General features: G+C 43.7%; 1 protein-coding gene across 2 annotated transcripts in view; it reads left to right on the top strand.

Annotated features, from left to right (window-relative positions):
- ADAMTS14 (ADAM metallopeptidase with thrombospondin type 1 motif 14) overlaps positions 1 to 22,963 on the top strand; it is a 622,677-nt gene that overhangs the window by 377,108 nt on the left and 222,606 nt on the right. For both annotated transcript variants that reach the window (XM_069610499.1, XM_069610498.1), the window contains exons 8-9: positions 7,985 to 8,128; positions 21,638 to 21,770. In XM_069610499.1, coding sequence (XP_069466600.1) covers positions 7,985 to 8,128; positions 21,638 to 21,770 — 277 coding nt within the window. The remainder of the gene's footprint in view (positions 1 to 7,984; positions 8,129 to 21,637; positions 21,771 to 22,963) is intronic.

Here is a 22,963-nt window from a genome sequence, read left to right as displayed (position 1 = left end):
ACCCACCAGAGTAGATCCATTGGAAGATTCAACAATGAAGAAGTTTGGGAAGGAAGATTGCAGAGGTGGGCCGGAGATCCAGAGGTAGGCAAGGTTGCAGTTAGGTGCCCAGGAGTGAGGTCTTCAGGCAGAGACCCCACGCACAGAGTACCAACAATGGATCAGTAGTCAGAGGACCCCAAGATAAAGAAAAGGCTGCTAGAGTGTATCACAGAAAGACAAGTAGATGCGGGCATGGAGAGGTGTCCCAGTGTCAGAGTCAGTGCGGGGCACGGTGTGGGTCTGCCGTACAGAGTCTGTAGGCAGAGTCTCTGGTGATCGAAGAACAGAACCAAAGATTCAGATGAGGTTGGTGGCACTCCCAAGAGTCAGTGGATCCAGCAAGAGCAACACTGAAGAGTTTGCAGAAATCTGACTTTTTGTTTAAAGCCATCAGATCCGCTCATCTGAATTTACACTGCAAGGTGGGGCACTGGAGGTTCCATTGAAAAAGGAAAGCAGCAGTCTCTGGCCTTAAGTCAGGGGATGCAGAAGGCACTTTCCAACATAAGAGACAATTCTGTAGCAGCACCAGAATGTTGCTCCCACTTCTGGAACAGTGATGCGAATGGTCAGACGCTCCAGTGGCCACCAAACAGCTGTAGAAAAGATCTGTCTATTCTAGTCCATTCAAGTGAAGGCAACTCCAAAGATGGCTCCATTTGGTCAAGGAGTAGCAGAGCTTCGCCTTTCAGGAGGATGAGGAGTGCAGCATCGTAGCCTCCTGAAGGATTACTGGTGAAGTCCTAGGTTCCAGGTTCTCACAGGTAGTTTAAGAAAGTGAATAACTAATGGCTCTGGGTTTCAAAACATGCAAACGTGCACACACACACACAAACATGCACACAGACCTGGCGGTGGCCTGAGCCCACCAATTTCAAGCCATGCCTCGCCCAGCTAGAACCAGATTCCTTTCCTCTAAGATTTCTTTGTGAGCTCCAATTTAAGACTCGCATTGGCCAATGACTAACCAGAAAGCGGTTGCATAGTTACAGGACTTAAAAAAACAACATAAATCATGTGTGCTCCTGTTAAGGGAGCAAATGGCTATCATCCTGGTAAAATGTCAGCGCTGTGGTGCATCCAAGTAAACAGTAAACACCTGCCAAGAGGCTGTAACTAAGGCGCACTGTCTGGGTTAGAACTTTCACTGAGGGACATTATTAGACACTTTGACAGTAACCCTTCCTTGGTAGCCTTAAGGTTCACCAAGGCAGATACAACGTAGAGTTGCAGTCTCCAGTAGAGTAAGTCCAACTGTGGAGAAAAAGAGGTCAGAACACAGAGTCAGCAAAAATGCTAGGGGGCTCCCTCAGGTTGGAAAATTAGACTTTCAGATATAACATCTAAAATGAATAAAACAACAAATACTTGCTAAGGTAGACAAAAGACAATTTTGGTAACTCTCCTTAATTTATTTAGTGTGATTTCAGAGTATAACAAATCCAGAACCCTAAATGGAAGTCATCCCGCTGAGCTGGTGGTCTAGTACATGGACAGTTGTGCGTTCTTGGTGCTTTTCCGATGTACAGATAGATGCTTGTAATATGACTGTGTCTTGGGATCAGTGTTCTTTATTTTAACATGTTTGATATTGATTCCATATTTGAATTTCGATGTGGCAATGTTAGCCAATAAGAATGCATTATACTAATATGACAAAGGGAATCCATCTATTGTGATTCAGATGCACTCACACATTCATTCCTATTATTACAATATGTGAGAGTGTAATTAATTTAAAGTGATTTATATTTGAGGTGTGCTTTTATATTGCATATAGTTAGCTGACACGTGTTTCGCGTTCTTCCACCTGGCTAAAGTATTTTAAAATCATGACTTTTTGGGCTTTTTTGAAGAAATTTGGGATGTCATATTTTACTGTTGAGCTCTGCTTTCTCAATTGATAGAGTTTTGACCTGTGAATTACATGGATTTACACATCTAAAGTGGCGCCCCTGGTGGATAAAATCAAAACTAATGCTTACTTTGCATAACAAAACCTAAAAATTAGCTTGACAAACATCCAGAATTAAAATTAACAATGTGCCAACCATTAATAAAAGTAACACAGGAACATCAATACAAGAGAATCTGGGAAATTAGTCTGCTATAAACTAAAATACCCTTTTTAGTACTTGACATCAATATTAAGAATCTTGTCCACTGGATGACATGATGGTTTTCCCAATATTACATTTACAGTATTGACTAGCCTTAGTCCTGCCCGTGTTCCCCTTCTCCAATGGCTACCCCATTAGCTCTTCCCCAAAACTATACCACTTTCTTTCTTCCCCAATCCTTGCCATTTTCTCTGTTTAACAAAGCTTGCCCTTTTCCCTCTCCTCCCATCACTACCCCTTTTTCTCTTACCCCAAACCATACCCCGTTCCCTCTTCCTCAGTACACATTTCTTTTTTCTTACCCCAATCCTTGTCATTTTGCTATTATTCGATCCCTGCCTGTCTTTTTTTCTACAATCCATGACCCTTTCCCTTTTACATGAATCATTGTCAATTTCTCCAAATCCCTGCCCCTTTCTCTTTTTCCCCAAACTCTACCCTTTCCCCCTTCCCCTATTTCTCCCTTTGCCAAATCCTTCCCTTCTCTCTTCCACAATCCTAGCTCCATTGTCTTTTCCCCCAAAGCCTGCTCCTTACTCCCTTTTCCAATCTCTGCCTCTTCACTCTGTCTCCATCCACACCCTTTCTCTTTTCCCCAGTCCCAATCCCTTCCCTCTTCCACAAATCCCTGCTTATTTTTATCTTTTCCCAATCCCTGTTTCTTTCTTTCATGTCCCAAATCCTGCCCCTCCTTCGCTTTACTAATACCTGCCTCTTTCTTTCTTTCTTTCTTTCTTTCTTTCTTTCTTTCTTTCTTTCTTTCTTTCTTTCTTTCTTTCTTTCTTTCTTTCTTTCTTTCTTTCTTTCTTTCTTTCTTTCTTTCTTTCTTTCTTCCCCAAACCTTTCTCTTTTGCCCAATTACTGTATGTTTCCCTCTTCCCTGAAACCCTGCCCGTTTTCTCTTCTCCCAATGCCTGCCCTTTCTCATTTCCCCCAAACCCTGCCCCTATCTCTCTGTCTCAGTTCCTGCCAATTCCCTTAATTCCTGCTCTTTTTCTTGTGCCCAAATCTTACTCTAATCCTTGTCCTTTTGTCTTTTCATCCAAACCCTGCTCTTTTCTCCAAACCATGCCACTTCCTCGCTTCCTTCAAACCATACCCCTTTCTCTATTCCCCAATTCCTTGCTGTTTCTCTCTTCCCCAATTTCTGCCCTTTTTCTGTTCTCTGTTCTTCTAATTATGCCCCTTTGTCTTTTTTCTCACAAACCTGCTCACTTCTCTCTTGATCCAATCTCTGCTCCTATCATGCTTCCCACAAACCATGACATTTTCTCTTTTCCACAAATGCCCGTCCCATTGCCCTCTCTTATTGATCCATTCAGCAGTCCATCAAGGTCAGTATAGCTCCATTGCTGTGTAAAGCAGTGTGGTATCTTTGTCCGATGTGATCCTGGCACTCTAGTACAATATGATACTCCATTTAATAACTTTAGATCTGCTTCCTGTAACATATTTCTTTGTTTTTGTATATTTAAGTAGCAGATATACCCAGTATTGCCCAGGCTATAAAGTAACCAAACATTTCATCTGATCTTCCACTGCTGCCCTGGCTGCCTCTTTACGCGTAACATCAGATGACTGCATCATGCTTTTGCGTGGGTTGTCTCTGTTCTAGTGGGTCTTGCTGTTTCAGTGCTTCCTGTCTGCTTGCTTGTGCTTGAAGTCTTTGATAGCATTGTTCATCTGTCTCTGCTGCTTATTTATGCCAAGCATCAGACAACATTCCAATAGTAGATCGTCTCGTGAGTGGAATGATGATTGAGTTACAGTTTTTGGTCACTGGGGATGTGTACTTCTTGAGTGTCGATAAAACACATTTCGCAGATTTTCTTGTATTGACTTTCCTGTGTTACTTGTACTAATGGTTGGCACATTCTTAATTTTGATTCTGGATGTTTGTCAATCAAATTTTTAGATTTTGTTATGGCCATTAGGTAAGCAAAATAGCTATGGTTGTTCTTTAAGCAAAAAAAGCATCAGTTCTTATTTCATCCACGAGGGACGCCACCTTAGCAACTTTGAATTAAGCGAAATAAGCATTTGTTTTGATTTTATCCACCAGGGGCGCCACTTTAGCAACTTTAAACCAGTGTTAGATTCCTCGTGAAATGTTACCCATGTTAGAACTCTTTGGAGCCCTCCAGATAGTTCCACCTTCATTTCTATAGCAGACAGACAGACAGACAGACTGACAGACATACTTTCAAAAATATATATTAGATTAAAGATCCTATACATTTTGATCAAAGCAGAAAACATGCCAGTGGTAGTGAGCCAGCAAACTCATCTTTTCAAAATGAAGACTGTAGCTTTTATTCTTAACCATGTATGCCTGTTCAGCATCTTACCAGGGTGGGTGAGCGTTTTTCCGTTTCTAAGATATCGCTATGTGAAGTCAATTTCAAATCCATATATCTTCAGTGATATTTCCCTCATATTAATGGCTGAAATGTTATAGAAACATTTTCTATTATGAAATGTATTACATGTGCTTGTAGACTGGAGTAGCCTATTGATATTTTGTGTTTTGGGATGCTCGTCCTCAGCTTCCAGTTGGGTCTCTGCTAGGTCTTTGTCCTGGAAACCACAGCCAAAGACCTATGTGTTTACGCATCAATAAAAGCCTAGGGACATTTTCTTCACCTGAGTGAATGGTCTAAATATGTAGTGGAAAATAAAGTAGGGCGTTATGTCAAATTAATGTGTCCAAAATAAAGACAACAAAAATAAAGTATTGGCTTCAATGTTGTCTTTGATGCAGACACAAGAAAATTGAAGAGATGGTGAGGGTGGCCCCTTTAATGCTGCTTCAGACAAACTATTTGAGGATATGTGGAAAAGGGTCGGTGTATGCATAGCAACGCAATTAAATAAATATGGGGCGTAAAAGGGGACCAACAGAAAATATAAAACTTATTTCTGGTATAACTTGTTTATTTATTTTTGTCACTGTGGGGAAAAGGGGAAAAGTAAGGCCCAACGGTTTCCTGAAGGGAGGTAAACTAAACAGAGGAATCCCTAAACAAACCTCAGTGGGCGTGAAATAATAAGCGATCAGGCTCCAGACTGTTTCCCAACCTCTCTGGAGAACTGTTGTCCTAATTCCACCCCTTACTCTCTGTCAGCGTCATCTCACACTGTGTATGTTAAACAGTCACTCGCAGTTCTTCCGAAGTGTAAAGTGTACCCAGCCACTTCTTTCTTGGTTGCTGCAGTCTTTTTTGATCAGTTCTAGTTGGTCAAGATTCCGTGTTAGCCCTCACAAAATTGATGCTTTCCACTGCCAGCACCATGGTATACTATGCCATCCAACCGGGCTCAGGCATTGATGGATTCTGGGTCTTTTCTGTTTTTCCTTAGTCAGGATAGGTCACCCTTTGACTGTTTCTCTCTGGGCTTCACCTTCCTACTCTCCCATCTTTAATCCTCCTTCCTGCTCGGGGTGCTATGCTCCCTTCCCTCCTCGCTCTCTTTCCCCCTCCCTCTTTGGTATTCTTCTTCATATTCTCCATGCCATCTCTTTCTTTCTCATCAGCTAAAGTCCTTCCTCTCCACTTCCCTCTCTTGTTCTCTTACTCTCACTCTTCTATGTCTCTCTCTCTCTCTCTGTCTGTCTCTCTCTTTCTGTCTCGCTCTCTCTATTTTTCTCTCTCTCTCTTTCCCTTGCGCTCTGTCTCTATTTCTTTCTCAAAGCACTCTCTTTTCTCGTCTACTTTTTAGGGGATCAGCGGAACTACAGATTCTACAGGTGTGCCTAATTGTTATATGTGCAGGTCCACTGACTTATGTCCTCAGGACATAAAGAGGTGGTCGGCCATCTTGGAGACAGGCAGCCTCCTTCTGCCACGCCATCCAGTTGCAACAGGGCATTACCTGGGTATGAAAATATCTGGCCCTGCGGTCCTCGTGTTCACCAGACCTGTTAACCTAACTGGAACCTTCCCTCTGTTTATTTGAATTAGGTCAGTGGGTTATCTTGTGAGCCCTAACACAGCAATTGTCCACATATGGGATTTTTGTCTTTTCAGGCATAGGCTCGCAGTTTGTTTGTACCAGAGGGTTCGTATGGCCAATTTTCAATGGGACGTTCTCACAGTTCCTGTGTAGTGTAAGAAGGGTGACCCCATTCCAGAAATATGCTAGAACTCAGAACCAGTGAATACGACTAGTATGGGTCCCCCATGTACCACCTCCATGTTTCCATGGACCCATCTTCTGGCTTCCTTGTAGTGACACTGTCATAGGTGCCAATATATTTGCACCACATACAAGGGATTTAATTACGCTTTATAGACCCAGTCTGATGCGTCAATAAGTAAGCATACAGGGAGTGGCTGAGCCTTCATTTTACATACTTGTCCACTTTTCCTACCTATTGCATTTAAATTGAGCACAGTCTAGGATAACGTGTACACAATGCAGTAAGAGCCTTCTCTCACAGTACTTGAAAATCAAGAAGTGCTAAAAATATCATTGTTTGCACAAAAAAACAGCAATGGTTGGATGTGAAAAAAGGTTTTTCGGGAGAGAATGTTGAAGTCTGGCTGCATGCAGGGCTGCCACAGAAATGCAGGCAAATTGAAGGGCTTGCCACATAATCCTCCTATAGTAAGTAACCTATAGTATACCTTGAATAGTATTTTCTGATTGGAGGAGAGAAGAGTGCTCTTGGTCACAGCTAAGTTCCTGTAAGCCCTGAAGAGCCTTGTTTGTTAGATTGTGGGCCTTTACACCTGTGTCTTTGAGCCATGGATGATATCCCCAAGAGGTCTCACAGGAAGACAAGCAGAAAAGTGACACCATTTTTGATGAATTCCCAGTTATTGGCATGTGGAGAAAACCATGGTAAAAGGACCTGCGTTTCTTCCCCACATCCACATGGTCACATCAAGAAGTCAGATCTGCGTGCATATTTCCCGTAGCATTGCAGTGCTGAGGGAACATCACATTGGTATCTGCATCCTGGGCAATGATGCTGATTCTGTTGACAATGGAAACCCAACATGATTGTACAGTTGTCCTGGAGATGTCCTGCATCACCTCATAACTGGCACCATCCCTGAAGCACAGTATGTTATCATGTCATACCTGGTCTCAAGAATTGATTTACTAGAGTTTGGTAGTTTGGGAGGGAGGTGGTGAGCAGAGCTGTGCGTGGAAGGAGAAAGCAAAGGCACCTCTCCAAGATTTCTTGCCAACGCGTAGTTATTGTGAGTAATTGAGAAAACAAGGATTCTCTGCATGTCTTAAAGTGCTACTTGTTGACGATTTCCTTATGTGTGCAGAACATCCTGCAATTATATTTGTATGGAAAGGATTCTGGGGCTGGTAAGAGCTTGGCCAGTGGCCAGTGGAAGTGTTTGGGCTCTTCATGGCCAATTATTTTATGCAGGAGAATGAAAGTTTAGTTTTACTCTGCTTGGATAATCAATGTTGTGTTGTAGTGGGTTCGATGTCATTTCAACAATTTAAATTACTTTGATGCACTTTACTTCGTATAAATTACTTCGAAAAAACACATCAAAATGTGTTTTTTTGGAGGGGTTTCCCCTTAAGCCCTCCTCCCCCATCACTTCAACCCTCACCCCAACCTCCGACCCCCATTTTATTACCCCTTAACCCACAAACATATGTACATTTCAGAGTGTTTTTGAAGTAATTTCCACAAAGTAAATTACAGCAAAGTAATTTGTTTTACAGAATCCACGGGATACCTTTGAGTGACTTGTTAGAAAACCCAGTAGGTCATGATCGAATTCTGATTTCCTGCCATTTTGTGAAGCCTTCTTTTTAGGAACCCAACTCACTGGCATTTTTAACAGGTTAGGTATGGAACACGATGGCCAGGGCAACCGGTGTGCCGACGAGACCAGCATGGGCAGCATCATGGCTCCCTTGGTGCAAGCCGCATTCCACCGCTACCACTGGTCCAGGTGCAGCAAACAGGAGCTGAACCGATTCATACAGTAGGTCCAATTCTTTGTCTTTTTCAATGGTATCAATAATTTAGTTTTTCATGCAGAATCTGCACATTTGGGTCAGTTTGCATTATGTTGAGTGTTTGTCTAAATTTGACCATTTTAGTGCTTTAGCAAATTAAATGTAAAGTGATGTTTTGATGAGTATGAATGATCAAGTGACCAAGGTAATATTTTTATTGGGTAAGTATAAGTTAAGAAAACCAAGGAGCATCTTGAAAAGCTTGCTACAGTAACTGAGAAATTCCTTATTAATAATTGATAATAAAAATAAAGCGGTTGAATATATTTTGAGAGAGAAAGTTTGAGATCTAATGGATTCATATGTTGTATTCCATGATGACACATTTGAATTGGCTCATTAAAAGAAGCATCTGAATTATTGTAGGAAATGCATCCGGTGAAGCACCAATGTTGTGCATGTTGTGAGCCCACTGCGCAATACCCTCCCAACGTGCAGTGGGAAATGGGACCTCACTAGGAGCTACATCTTGGGCATAAGGACTCCCGTGCCGACGAGGAACTCCCTAACCAACATAACTATAGCCCATCACTAGTAACATCTGCTAGAAGAAAACATGAAGAAGAAACTGGTGTTTGTTATTGCCACATAGAACCTTTGAGTGAACCTGAAAAGAAATAGCTGGAACCGAGACATTAAAAAATACTGGAGCAATACAGAGTACAAGTAGAACAAAGAAGAAAGAAGGGAAGGGAAGTGCCATGGCAGCGTCATAAATCAGAGAGGTGGAGACCTGAGGAAGAGAGAAGCCCGGGAGTTTCAAATCAGCTGTGGGAGAGAAGCTGAAGGAAACGGGCACGCACAGTGTCCGATGCTGGATGGAAGCTGGAGTGTGAATCGTAGCATGTGACGCTGAGGAAATATTAAGGGTGATAGAAGCCGAAGTACTGGCACAGTATCTGAAAAACGACCGAGTGAGAAGTGGTGCTGGGACCGAACTGCAGTGGACTTGGGAGTTCATAAACAATGCTGACACCACTTACCTGAAGGCACTGCAAGCGTGCTAAGCGAAAGAGATGTGAAGAGCCGAGAAGCAAACCTGACATTCAACGAAAAGGGTCCTGTCCTGACCAAAGTTCCGGTGAAGTTATCCCTGAGATATAAAGGTAACTTGGAGAGCGGGAGACCCGGGCAGTGGACCGAAGATAACGACTGGGACGTTCATGCTCACCCCAGTATAGAACAAGTATTGGAAGTACATAAGAAGATTGAGAATCAGTATTGGAACACTCATACTCATCCTACAGAGACCAAGTTTTTAAAGTGCATCAGAAGAGTGAGAATCCTTATTGGAACTCTCATACTCGTCCCAGTAGAGATCAAGTGTTGGTAGTGCATGAGAAGAGTGGGAATCATTACTGGAATGCTCCTATTTGTCCAAAATATTAGCAGAAAAAAGGGAGAAATATAATTGGAACTCTAACACTTGTCCCAGGCACGACAAAGTGACAAAAGTCAACACAAAGAAGGAGAATCATTATTGAAACACTCATTAGTTTCAGTCAAGAGAAGGCTTCGACATTGAGTAAAGAGAAAGTCTTATACTTAGCTAACAAAGAAGGAACATAATTATCCCAAGGAAAAAGAGGAATGCAAATAAATAAGATCACAACAGAGGAGAATAAAAAGGAAAGAGAGAACCAGCAAGTAAAAGAAACAGTTGAAACGTTGAAGAACCCAGTATCTAAACTATACAACTTGATAAAAGTAGTTACTAAGAGCTACGTATGAATACTTTATTAAAGTGAACTTGTTGAGAAAACAGCTCATAGGAGAAGGGCATCATTCTCCCGTGCCTTCACTGTTTTGGAGTGGTAAGGTTACGTTATATTAGTTTGGACAGTGGACTGATCTTCTTTTTGGATTCACTGACAACTGCTGAGCACCCATGTAAATATCTGTTATGTAGGCACAACTTGCAGTGTAGGGAAAGTTAGGAGTTTTGACTTTTCTTTTAATAAATAAGAACCATAAAATGGAAGATCAGATGTTGTGCCCATCTTCTGACCCGCCATATAGTACATACCTATTTTTTTAGTTATATACAGAATTCTGATATGTGCCTTTTGAGTGAAGCCTACTGAGTTTAAACATAAATTAAACAACTCTATTACTTACAGTGAATCCTTCCCTGGTAAAAGTATAAAGGTCCAGGCTTTAGTAGTGGAAGATGCTTATGTATCCCTTATGATCCAAATAAGCAAAGTGAAGTGTAAACTAAGACTTGCTCCTAAAGCTATTTTATCAAACGTAGCCTGATCCAATTAAATGATGGGATAGTTGCATATCAGGATTTGAGTTTAAAAACAATTTCATTTCAGTCAAGTTGTCCCTTTTCTGTAATGCATGTCTGGATGTTTTTATAGCAAGGTTAACACCATTTTTTGGAATACCTCATGCAGAGACAGCTATGGAATCTCCTTCTCAAAAGCCGTATCAAAATGTGCCCGACATAGGGCTTGGTCCAACCTTTGACATACCGGTCTCAGTTTCCCCTTTGTTTTGACAACAGGAAAGATCAGCATTGCTACAAGGTTTCCGAGATCTCTTTGCAAGTAGCTATGTTCAACACTCAGCACAGGGGATCTGTGAGTACCTTATGGCAATCCCCATAGGGGTTTCCTGTACTGCAATTGTGTTGAAGGTGGCGCTTTCCATTAAATATTTATAGGTTAGAAATTGCCATCAATCTGGTTTAGGCATTCCTCTTATACAATGATGTGAGTCTTTAACTTTAATCACACTTTGAAATCAAGTCACTTTGTCACCTGATGAGCTTTCTACATTCACAAGAGTCCCTGCAGGCATAACCATTGCCTTGAGGAATACACTGTATTTTTCCTTATGAGGCCTAGTACGAGTGGGATTCGTGTGCCTCAATAATTGAGTAGCGTTTCTGTTTTTCCAGCTCAAAGCCAAGGTCCTAGAAGCCCAAGCGAGCGGGATGCCTTTGACTCTCTAACCTTGAGCCGACAGAAGAACTCACCATCTCATATCAAAAGGTCCCACAATGGATACGCAGAATGGTGCCTAAAAGCCTTCAAGATGGCGTGCCAGAAACACAGAGTGAGCACAATGTTGCCACCAACCACCCTGGCACTGAATGAATCACGGTGCAAACCTTTGCTATGTTTTGACAGGTCTTCTGAAACCCTACATTTGCAAATCCATCAAGGAGCTGTGAGGGTGACCATGCCAACTCACTGAGGCCCCACAGTGGAGGTGCGGATATTTTGTTGGATAACCGTTGTCCAGCACACATTCACATTGCGCGACTCATGCAATTACGCCACTACAGAACACCGCAGGCCTAGATATTCTGCCTCAGTGTCAAGCAGGAGATTCCCCCTTTCCGAGTATTTATATTTCTGCAAATGCTATTCACTGCAATCTCATTGCAAGCTGGTCCAAGGATCAGGAGTAGCTTTGGGACTCTGTCTGTGACTCTCGACCCCTTAAAGGATCTTGCATTGAGGGAATCGCAAAGTAAGAACAGCTTCCTAAGGTACCATCATATTCCTCCTGATGCAGCAAATCCTGCTTTGGATATTCCTTCTGCTGACTGGCAATTGTTCATCACTTTGAGACATTATGTCATCTCACACCCTTTTAGACAACCTACAACTGAGTATTGTTTTTGGCTTTGGTTTGAGTCCTACTTTCATTTGAGTAAACTAAGCTCGAAGATTGTACGAGGTTATTTTTCTTAGATGTGTATACCTTCATCATAGTACGTCGCGACCTACACATGTCCCATTCTGTCTCTTAATTAGACCCTCATTATACTGACCCAAAAGGGGAAAATGGGGTCATGTGGTCTGCCAATAGCCATATTACACCAAGCACCAGCCAAATAACATACACCCATCAAAATTATAAGACATATAAGAATATATTTGGCAACTAATTTCATTCACTTTTTTTGCATTTCTATATTGTGCCAGTCGAAGCATGGCAAAGCACTAATGATCGGGAAAGAAAAATGGAAAGGTGAACTGTTTATCACTCCTTACCAGCTGCAACACTCATTAGCAACCTGTTGAATGCACACTGTACATTATGTGCAAGAGAACATAGACTGTATTCACTGATACACAACCAGATTTCTCCCTCTCTACCAAGGGTGTTCCTACGGGGTGTCCTGGGGAACTATAGCCCTGGGTCCTTTGGTTGTAGCCCTGGATAGAAGTTCAGGGGCTACAACCAAAAGGCTAGCTAGCCCTGAGTCCCGAAGATCCCGACATTAGCATTGCCCAGGATCTTTTCCAAACCTAGCAAAACCCCTGCTCCCTGCTTTGCAGGATTGACCAAAGTCCCATTGCGTTGCCTCTCTTTAGATCCTTAGATCCCACCTCGCTTTCATCCAGACCTGCCCCCAACAAGCTTCACTCTGCCACCTGCCCAACAACGAGCACATGTGCCAATAAGATTCAGGTGTTCACAAAAGCCATAGTTATACAGGAAACCACTCCCTTCAGTGCAAGTCCCTTTTCAGTGTTGGTTACCTCATTGTAACTAATACTGACCGTGGACTTGCCCTGAATGAGGTGTCTTCCCGGGTAATTAAAATAAGCTTCTTTTTTCAAACACTTTGAAAAGCCTCAAGCACCTGTGTCTTGTCATCACGGATGTTAATGGTGATATAACCCACCGCTGCGTGCGTACCCTACTGGTTATAGCGTCATTGCCCGAATTATGAGTCTTTGCTATGCTCAGGCCCTTAACTTGGGAGGCAGGCCATTAATAGCAGGGTCGGTCACTGTCACAGGTTATATCTCTCTGGTCTCATTCATAAAAGCATGGATATTTCATAAGTGGGGGCTAGTACTGTGTAATAAAAAGTCCCATTTGATTCATACTGGTACTACTCTAGAAGTGATACAAGCATGTAAGAGCAATTCAGGCAATTCATTGCTTGCCAGACACATTTGAAAGATCGGTGAGTTCTCCAGTGTTTAGGAACACCCTTAAGACGTACTGAAAAGCATGCGTTATGATCAGTTTGGATCGGGAGGACTGGGGAAAGATTTGTGGGCTTGGAAAGTCAGTACCTTCCCTTCTGAAGGGTATTGTTGAAGGGGGTGCAGGTGGGTCGGGAGGACTGGGGAAAGATTTGTGGGCTCGGAAAGTCAGTACCTTCCCTTCTGAAGGGTATTGTTGAAGGGGGGTGCAGGTGTCTGTGGCTTTGTGCACCACGTGGAAGTTGTAATCTTGATTTGATTATTTTGCTACTGCCTGTTCACATGTGGGTCTCTTTGTACTGTAAAGAAAAAGTGCAGGATACACATAGCAGAAAGAGCCAGCCAGTAAAAACAAAAACACTATGGTAAAACGTGAGAGTTTATAGTGTAGAGGTCTGCAACCTGTGTCACTATATATGTTTTAGACTACAACTCCTATCAGCCCTAGCCAGCCTCTTCAATGGTGAGGGATCACAGGAGGTGTATTGAAAAATGTTGCAGGGTCTGCGTAGCCCATGATTTCTGGCCCTGTTCTGGGGCAAGGCCATGCACCTCCCTTACCCCAGATCAGGAGCAGTCCCCAGGGGAACTACCACTCCCACCAACCAGGCCAACCTGGACCTGTAAAATAAAATTACTGATAACAGGAGATGGCTATCTATTCTGAAGAAAGGATATCTCTTATGACTAAGGAGGTGTACGAATGTGATGTGGCTGGTGGTTATAATCGATCGAGTTGTTGGGTTATTTCAATGCCAAGTTTGATTTTAATGGAAGAATGGCCAAGGGAAGGGAAAAGGGAGTTTACTTCAGCGCAACCCCTGGTGGAATTTAATGTGCCCGAGACGTTGTGGGACATCGTACCTATGGATGTTCTGGGGCCAATAGAAATGGGAGGAGGATGGAAATTCATTATTGTGCTGGTAGACTTGTCTCGGTGGACTGAGTACAACATTTTGAGAGAGATCTGTGCTGTGGCGAAACTGTGGTGGACCTTATACAGGAGGTGTTTGGAAGAGAAGGGGCACCTGACAGTGTTCTCGCAGATAATGGGACACAATTCACTGGTGGCTATTTCCAGGAATATCTGAAGAGATGTGGTATAATTTGCATTTATTTCAGCGCACGAAGTTCCCAGGCATCTAGGCGCTAGTTACAGAAAGTGCATGGTACTTTGGTGAAGTGCAAGAGAACGCATATGATTACAGACATACAGTAGTGTGTATGTGAGCAGACTGGCAAAGCCTCACCTCATGTTATGGGGGGCTACATCAGGCAGCATATGAGTCAAATAGGGACAAATTACATGGACTGGCAAAGCCTCACCTCATGGGTAGAGGGGCAAAAGCCAAGAGACTGCTGCACAGCAAGGGCTCGATATAAGCATAGAGGGAAGGGTTTAACCACATGAATGGCACGGTATGGGCACACTAAGCACAACAACGAAAGTGTTTGCACAGATCTAAGGACACCTATGTTTTTAAACTATCAGGCAATGCGGAGGATGTTGCGGTGGGATGCCGCTGTAGTGAAGGTAAACATGAGTGGCAGCACTAGGAGACCAAGTACGGTAACAACAGGTAAATTACAGATTAGAATGTTAATCTAGAATGCAAGGAAAGAGTATATTGAAGTCGTAGGCTGAAAGTAGCATGAATAAGCATTGTAGAAGTGACAGATTGGACTCCAAAGGAGGCAGAGTAGCCATTATCAGCAAAGACCACATATGCATCAGATAAGCCAACACCTTCTTTAACAACAACTGTGACATCCTGGGTTGAGGGCTTCTACGTACAGCAGGAGGTTTACTTTAGTGAGCTTGCAACCACTGCAGGCTAGGGAGGGGGGCATCATGATGGGAGGAGTTTTGGTTTGTCGACCGATGGGGATGGTGAACACGATGATATGGTGGACTGACCATGGGCATGTGGTGTTAGACATGATAGCGATGTGGCAGTTTAGGTCGGCTATTCATTCTAAGGAGCTTCCTTTGTTGCGTGTGGGGCTATGGATGCAGTGATTAAAGCCGACTGCAGATAATGAGTTGGCGAGAGAAGTGGCTGATGTGTCATTGGTGTCATTGAGGCCTAGATTCAAGTTGCCCAGGAGAAGTATTTGTGAGCACGGTTTGGTGTTTTCTTGTAATATTTGAGGAAGGTCTTCTTCAAAGGTGAGGATGTGGCCGGGTGGCCGGTAGATTAAGTTGGCGGTGATAGTGTTGGATGGGGATATGGTTTATTTTTCGAGAGGATGTCAGAGTTGTTGTTAAGGGAGGTGTTGGCTTGTCTGATGCATAGGTGGTCTTTGCTGATAATGGCTACTCCGCCTCCTTTGGAGTCCAATCTGTCACTTCTCAGGATGGTGTAGCCTGGCGGTATGGCGAGGGAGAGAGCTGTTCCTGCGGCTGCGTGGAGCCACGTTTCCGTGATTGCTAGTACATCAATGTTATTAGCTGTTAGGAGGTCGAGTATGTCGAGAGCGTGGGCTGGCAGGGAAAGGGGAATTAATGAGTGTTATTTTGCATGAGGGGCTCTTGGGGGCAGCTGATTCTCTGCGGTTGGTGGTTGGAAGTGGGTGTGGAGGCTGGGTTTCTATGCTGGATGGGGGTGCATAGGCAGTGACAGTGTGAGTACAGATAGACTGGGTGGGCATGCAGGCATTTTCAGAGGGCACACAAACAACGGGCGTGGTCATGACAGTGGCAATGTGTCTATTACCACTGGGCCTACAGGCAATGGCATTGTGCATGCTGTTGATTGTCGTGTAGACCCTAGCGTTGGTCAAGGCACTCGTAGTTGGTGGGCAGGTAGTTACAAGAGGCATATATGCATTGGGGTCGGGCATACAGGTAATCACAGTAGGCAGGCAGGCATTTTCAGTCGGCAATGGTAATCTAGGGGCCATGCTTGAGGGCTGTACGTGCGTCAGGGGCAGGTCGCTTCTGTTCATACCACATTGTGGGTGTTGCGTGTGGCGTGGGGAGAATCCAGAGCCAATTCTGAAGTTGCGTGATTGCATAGGAACCGGGCGGCTGATATTGGGGCTGGGGGGGAGAGGCGTTGTGATAGTTACGTGTGGCTTAGAGTAGTTCTAGAGCCGATTCTGTAATTGCGTAGTTGCGTGGATTCCAGGTGGCTAGTATAGGGGCTGCGGGCATTGATGCGTTGTGTTAGTTGCGTGCAGCCTAGTGGAATTCTAAAGCCGATTCTGTAATTGCGTAGTTGCGTGGATTCCAGGTGGCTAGTATGGGGGCTGTGGGCATGTAGGCGTTGTGTTAGTTGCATGCGGTCTAGTAGGGTTTATAGAGGTGATTCTGTAGTTGCATAGTTGTGTGGATGTTGGGCTGCTGATATAGGGGTTGTGGGCAGAGAGGCATTGTGTGCGGCCTAGTGGGGTTCTAGAGCTGATTTGGTAGTTGCTTAGTTGCATGGATATAGGGAGACTCATGTCGGGGCTGTGGGTTGAGAAGTGTGGGTTGCTGGGCGGAGGCAGGCAGGCAGGGTTTGGTGGGGTGAGGGGATCGGTGTATTGGGTGAGCTGTTTGGGAGAGTCGAGGTGAGGAGGGTATACTCTCGGGGTAGTATGGAGGGCAGGAAGAAGGTGGGGGATGGTGGAGTATGGGGGCAATGCGGTTGCAATGTTGAGCAAGAGAGTGCAAGTACTTAATAGAGGCTTTGTGTAAGGGCTAACAAGGGAAATCAAAAGACATTACGATCTTTCTGTGAGTCTGCATCACAAAATGTCACAGCTCCCGGATGGCAGTTGCCTCCCGCCGAGGGTGTTGCCTGCGAGCGAGGTGCAATTGCCAGAGTCGCTGCTTGTAGAGATAGGTAAGTGTGTCGGAGCACTGTTCCACCACAAGCCATGCCAGGAAGGTGATTGTGGGCAGGGGAGGATGTTGGAGGGTCGGAAAGTAGCAGTGAGCACATAGAGATCCCCGCAAAACAGGGTTGTGGGGTAGAGGAGAGGTGAGTAAATGCAGGAGATCAGCAAAGCCAACAGGCATTAGTGTCACACAGCTGTGCATTCTGAACAGTTTATTTGAGGAGCTGAAGTGCCTCTTAGGAATGGCTGCGAGTAGACCTGGTGCACAGATGGCTGTCTGTTTGGAGTGAGGGCTGGGCTACCAGCTTCCACCGATGGGCTGTGAACAGTAGGCTTATCAGTTGGGTCAGCATCCATGGCAAGACAGGAACCTATTGTTATGTCCCATTCTATAAGACAATAAGAGGACAGCATTATACCACACAGAGAATAATGGCGTGGTGGAAAGCATCAATAGAGGCATTATTGATTCTGCCCGGATGGCAGGTGAATGTGGCAAAGATAGGAAGGCGGTGGTGCAGGAGAAGATATATGCATTGCATATGTCAATGCATGCTTTCACAGGTGTTAGCCCATTTGAAATGATGAGGGGCCGGAAAGCCAATACAAAAGTGGTACTGCCTTGGTTTGGAAAGGTGAGAGAATACGATTGTATGGTGGAGGAATTGAGGAGTAAATTGAGTAAAACAAAGAAGAAATGGGTGTTGAAGGAGAATGAGAAGAGAGGAAAGAAGGAGTTGATGATTCAGTGTGGAGATTGGGCGAGGATCAAGAAAGGTGTGGTGAAAAGAAAGGGAGATTTGTTGTGTTCCGAACCTGTACAGGTTGAGGGTGTGGTGAATGGTGTTGTGAGAGTGAAAGGGGGTCAGGTGTGTTGAGAAAAGGAGAGGAGATGTGTTACGAAGTGCCTTGGAACATGGAACAGTAGTGGAGGCTGCGCTGGGGGTCGCTACGTCCTACGTGGATTGTTGAATAAACAAACTATGAAGCTTACCCTTCCATGTCTGCAGTACTTAATATGAATGACCTGATAATTTTTTCTAAGTCTTGTAAACATTAAGGTTAGCTACAGCCGGTAATAGTGCCTAATCAAGTGACACGTGCACATCTCATACATGTAGACAATCATTCATTCAGGCGCAAGTGAGATCAGACTTTGGTGTAGAAAATGCCCGACATTAGATTAAAAAAGAGAAAAAGGGAAATTAAAAATATACATTTCCCAAAAAATATTAACTTAAAAATAGTTGGGTTAGGTACTTCTCTCAAAAAGTTTTTGCTGCAAATACATTTCAAGTGCTAAAATGCCATGACGATATCAGAATATGCACTGAAACCAATTTCGCTATGTCTGTAATAGAACGGTTTCATTTAGTTATAATTGACATAGTTCATGTCAGAAGTATCACAATCTTCACTATGATGCATTTGTTAACAATAATAGTACATTATGCTAATTTGTAATATTAGTAACAAAATGCAAGCCAGTGGTAAAAAAATCACACAATCTGTGTTCCTTTGAAAAAAAGGCAATTGGCTATCACTGGTGTGATGATTGGAGAAAATAGAAAGTGAAGATAAAAGGAAAGAACAATTGAGAGTCAGGACTGTCTCTTGACCACAGCATAATATGAACTGTTAAAATAAAGAGAACATGTGGGAAATACAAGCATTGGCAAAGCCAACATTGCAGGTTTTAATACATGGGAATATTATGGCAGTGCCAAGCAAATGCCTTTCTAGGAGCCAAAACTGTTGCCTCTGACAATTCTTGTTTTCATTTGGAATCCAGTGCAAGGGACAGATGCAAGGATATACATATTGCTTATAAGTCCCATGCCGGAAGCCACATTTAGTTAAGACATTTTTATTACAGCAGAAGCTGCATATAACTGCAATTTTGTTTCCTCTCTTCTCCTCTGTAGCTGCAATTAAGCCACAGCATTTCAGAAGGCTGCTCAGAAAGCATAGAGCTAGCTCAAAGAGATCCAGTGGGATCTGTTTTAGGTGGACAGGGATAGGTATTTAGTTGAAATGGCCACAAGGCTTCACAGGGCCATGGGCAGTTAATGGGTAAAAACAAAACAGCTCCCGCAGGCTGTGTCGATGCCGCCTTTCATTCTATCTGTCTTGTCTTCACTTTCCAAAACTAACAAGGCGAGAGGTGAACCCTTACTCGCGATTCAGAACAAGCGATCCAAAGAAGGAACTCTGATGACCATCAGTGAATCCTAATGTGCTTTAGTTCCATGTGCCCACCAGCGTAAACCAGAAGTGAACAAACCTGGTGGCCATATTGGCCACAAATCGCACCGAAATAGGGTGAAAACGGCACTGCCATAGTAGAGCGTTCTAAATAATATTACAGTAATGTGATGAGAATCAGATACAGGTTCAATATTGCTCAAATTGTTTATATGTAAGTGCTTCTCGCAACAAAGCATTTACAAAGATGTGGAAAGTAATCCACTTGGGTGATTGATTAAAAATTAATGGTCTGCTTGAGGGCATTATTACAAGCCAGACCTGTAGCCATGTGTACTGCCAGATAGGATTGTGCACTATGAGAGAACCATGGTGCTCTCAAGAGCTCCTGGGAGATAAAAGAAAATGTACCATTCTAAATCTCTAGTAACAAAATTGATAGGGACAACGTCATTATAGATGCCATGAGAAGCCTGACAGCTTCAGAGTTACTGGGAATGTAAACGCGAAACAAGAGTCGGAGGTAATTTTAATTTATGGCCACTTCTGCAAATATTCACATGCTAGGAAGATGCCTGTGGCAATGATCGCAGTTCCACTAGTTCGTCACGCTCGCCCCAATGCATTAATATAAGTTAGTGTAATTATTTTTTTACAAAGTTCTTGCTTTAATGGAGTACACTCTTAAGAAAAATACATCCAACACGTGTTTCGACATGGAGTCTTTTTCAAGGTGATGGTCACTGAGTGGATGTCCCCTTGTGCCTTGTCGATTTCTTCTGATTGTGGCAGCAAGCAGAGCAACCTGAAATGGCGTACAATTGGTCTTGTGTGCTATTGTTTCAAAATGCGGTGATAGTTTTGAGCGTAGAACACGATGATATATGATCCTTAATTGGAAGGGGAAAATGAAGGATCATATATTATCTTGTTCTACGCTCAAAACTATCACTGCATTTACTGCCACAACCAGAAGAAATCGATAAGGCACAAGGGTGCATCCACTCAAGGACCAGCGCCTTGCGGTGAGGATTGTGTTCCACACAGGACTTATTTCAGCACATATGTTGTAATTGTTTTTTAAAGCCTCTTGCTCTGGCCTGTGATTACATTTTTGCCACCATTTCTTCTGGTTCCTGAGGGGAGGTTACTATGGAGGCTCCCAGTGCAAGTTTTGTGGTTAGTGGCTGCATTAGTCCACACGTGTGGATTGTCACACTTTTTTAAAAACAGTTTCAGTCAGATCTGTAGGTTGAGGAAGGGTGTGTTTCCTGATTTGTTTCCTCATCGGTGGTGCCTTCAAGACATTGGCAAGCTGCAGGTACAAACCTCATCAAGTATGTGGGTGGTGTTGCTGACTGTGGATCATCTTTCAATCCAAGAATGTACATCCCATCTGGCCTGACATTGGCAAGCCGTAGCCGCATGTGCCACCCTCATCAAGTATGTGGGTGCTGTTGCTGACTGCGGATTCACTTTTAATCAAAGAATGTACATCACATCTGGCCGAGCTGACGCACAAGCCCACCAACCCAAAGGGGTTGGGAGTGTGAGAGGTGAGATCAATTAACAACCAAACTTGTATTTATGTAGATGAAAATTCACATGGAGGCACCCGCTGGTGAATATCTCTAAGCATGCAGCTCCAGGTAACAGGAAGTATGCAAGGTCATCCGGGCGAACTTCCTCAACCACAAACCATCAAGGCCAGTTAGATCATCTAACAAAAGGCTCCTTGTTCCTCCCAAACCTCTGTTATAATTGAGCTGAAATTAAGAGAGGGGGTAGCATTGCATTTAATGTTTTGCTGATGTAATTAATTCAGTGTTGTGCAGTCTATGACTATTTTAGGAAGATTGATGTTTTCCTACTTTTCAAATCGGGGCTCGTTATGAGTTTCACAGTATCCCGCTGGTAATTCTGGCGGGATACTTGGACACTACCATACTGTCTCTGCTGACCGATATCCCAGTATTACCAGGATATTGCGGGCAGGGAGATGCTGGTCACTCCCCATTCCATGGAGTCCCAAAGGACACCATGGGTTGGGTTGCCTGAATCACCACCACTATTAGTAACGGTGCTAGTGATTCGGGCATTTATCTGCCGGTAGAGGCCTGATCTACTGGTAGGTCAGGCATGCCTGTAGATCAGAACCCCTACCGGCAGACTTGGAGTTGGATGGTCCGGAAAGGTGCCTGTATACATTGTTACCAGCCCTTTATTTCCAGACCGGCCAACTCGTAATGAGGCACTTTAGGATAAATGCAAAGCAAATTTTAGGAAGAGGGCTATTGCGCCACCAGCATCTTCCATAGGGGTCGCCGGACTGATAGCACTAGGCCTTTCCTGGAAAGGTTGATGGCTACTTTAAACCTATTGATGCCATTTGCCACACCTTAAAATAAAATGCGGCAATGCTTCATCATGCCATGTATCTGAGTAGCTTCTCATCTATGCTTCTCCTCTTTGCTCTTGCTGCAGTTCCTACGACTGCCTCCTGGATGATCCCTTCGAACACAATTGGCCAAAACTTCCTGAACTCCCAGGGATCAACTACTCTATGGACGAGCAGTGTCGCTTCGACTTTGGCGTGGGTTACAAGATGTGCACTGCGGTGAGTACTGGCGAACCAGCCTGAAGTTAGGCTTCTTTTGTTGGAGACGAATTTCACACCAACTGCTGTATGAACAGTTACGTAGACAGTAGCCTTTATTCACTGAGCGCCTCATGGGCACGACCAAACGAATACCTGAGTAGAACCATCTGTCTAGGTTGCGACCACACTACATATTACTCCATAGTTAGGCCGCCCATCACCCACCTCAACCCAAATTCTGCTGAACAAACGTCTTTAGACTACTTTGGGATTTCAATCATGCTCAAGTTTTTTTTTTTACTGAATAACAAGATGCAGGGAATGAGCATTCCGTTGAGTAACACAAAATGGAGCTGTATGAGTCAACTTGTCCTAAGTGGGTCCTAAGATTTGAAACACCTGAAGTGGAGACAAGGGCAGGAAAATATATGGAAGTTTTCAACATAAATGTCATCACTAGTAGGGCTTGCATAATCAATGCTTAACGTACACCATGAGCAATACAATAATTTCATAGGTAAAGATTTCTCAGAAACCCCAAATATTCAAAGCTACGTTTTCCTAATGGAGCAAACATATACCATGTTGGGTTGATTTATGGTTACTCATTATGTGGCCCTCAAGACATTTTGGACTTCAACTCCCATCAGCCCAATGCTGCATACACATTGGTGAATTTTCATAAAAGATGCAGTCCAGTCTGGTTCTACATAGCTTCATCGACAACATTTACAAGTGGACTGTTCGATCATGACAGTTTGATCATGGTCACTAAATCATTTTTCCCTTTCTTATAATGGGGGGGTCCCACCATACTGCCCATCCACCCTCCATGCCAACTCTGCTGCCCATTCTGCCCCTCTATTCCCCAGTTGTGAGGATCATATTATCATGCCCAAGCAGTCCACTTTTAAAATGTTGTAGGTAAAACAATTGTAGGCCAGTCCGAAACATCTGGAGAGCCATGATCAGGAGTTAGAGTTCTTATCTGAAGTGTAGGGTTCTAAGTTCTTTCTTAAAGTGTAGAATGGAAGGGTTGTGTCAGAGACAGATTGGCAGGTTCTTTCAGAATATGGGAGTAGATGGAGATGCCCTCACTTCAAGCGATGGGTTTCCCTCTTTTAAATCCTATTTTCCGTAGTGTGTTAGGTTGGGGTGTTGACTGGGATTGTCTTGAAAGTGAGAGGATGTACTGAAGGTGAAGGGTGCTT

This window comes from Ambystoma mexicanum, chromosome 8 (assembly GCF_040938575.1).
Source record: "Ambystoma mexicanum isolate Mex_15411 chromosome 8, UKY_AmexF1_1, whole genome shotgun sequence".
NCBI lineage: Eukaryota > Metazoa > Chordata > Amphibia > Caudata > Ambystomatidae > Ambystoma > Ambystoma mexicanum.
The sequence above is the reverse complement of the archived record's forward strand: the minus strand, read 5'-3'. Positions and strand labels throughout refer to the sequence as shown.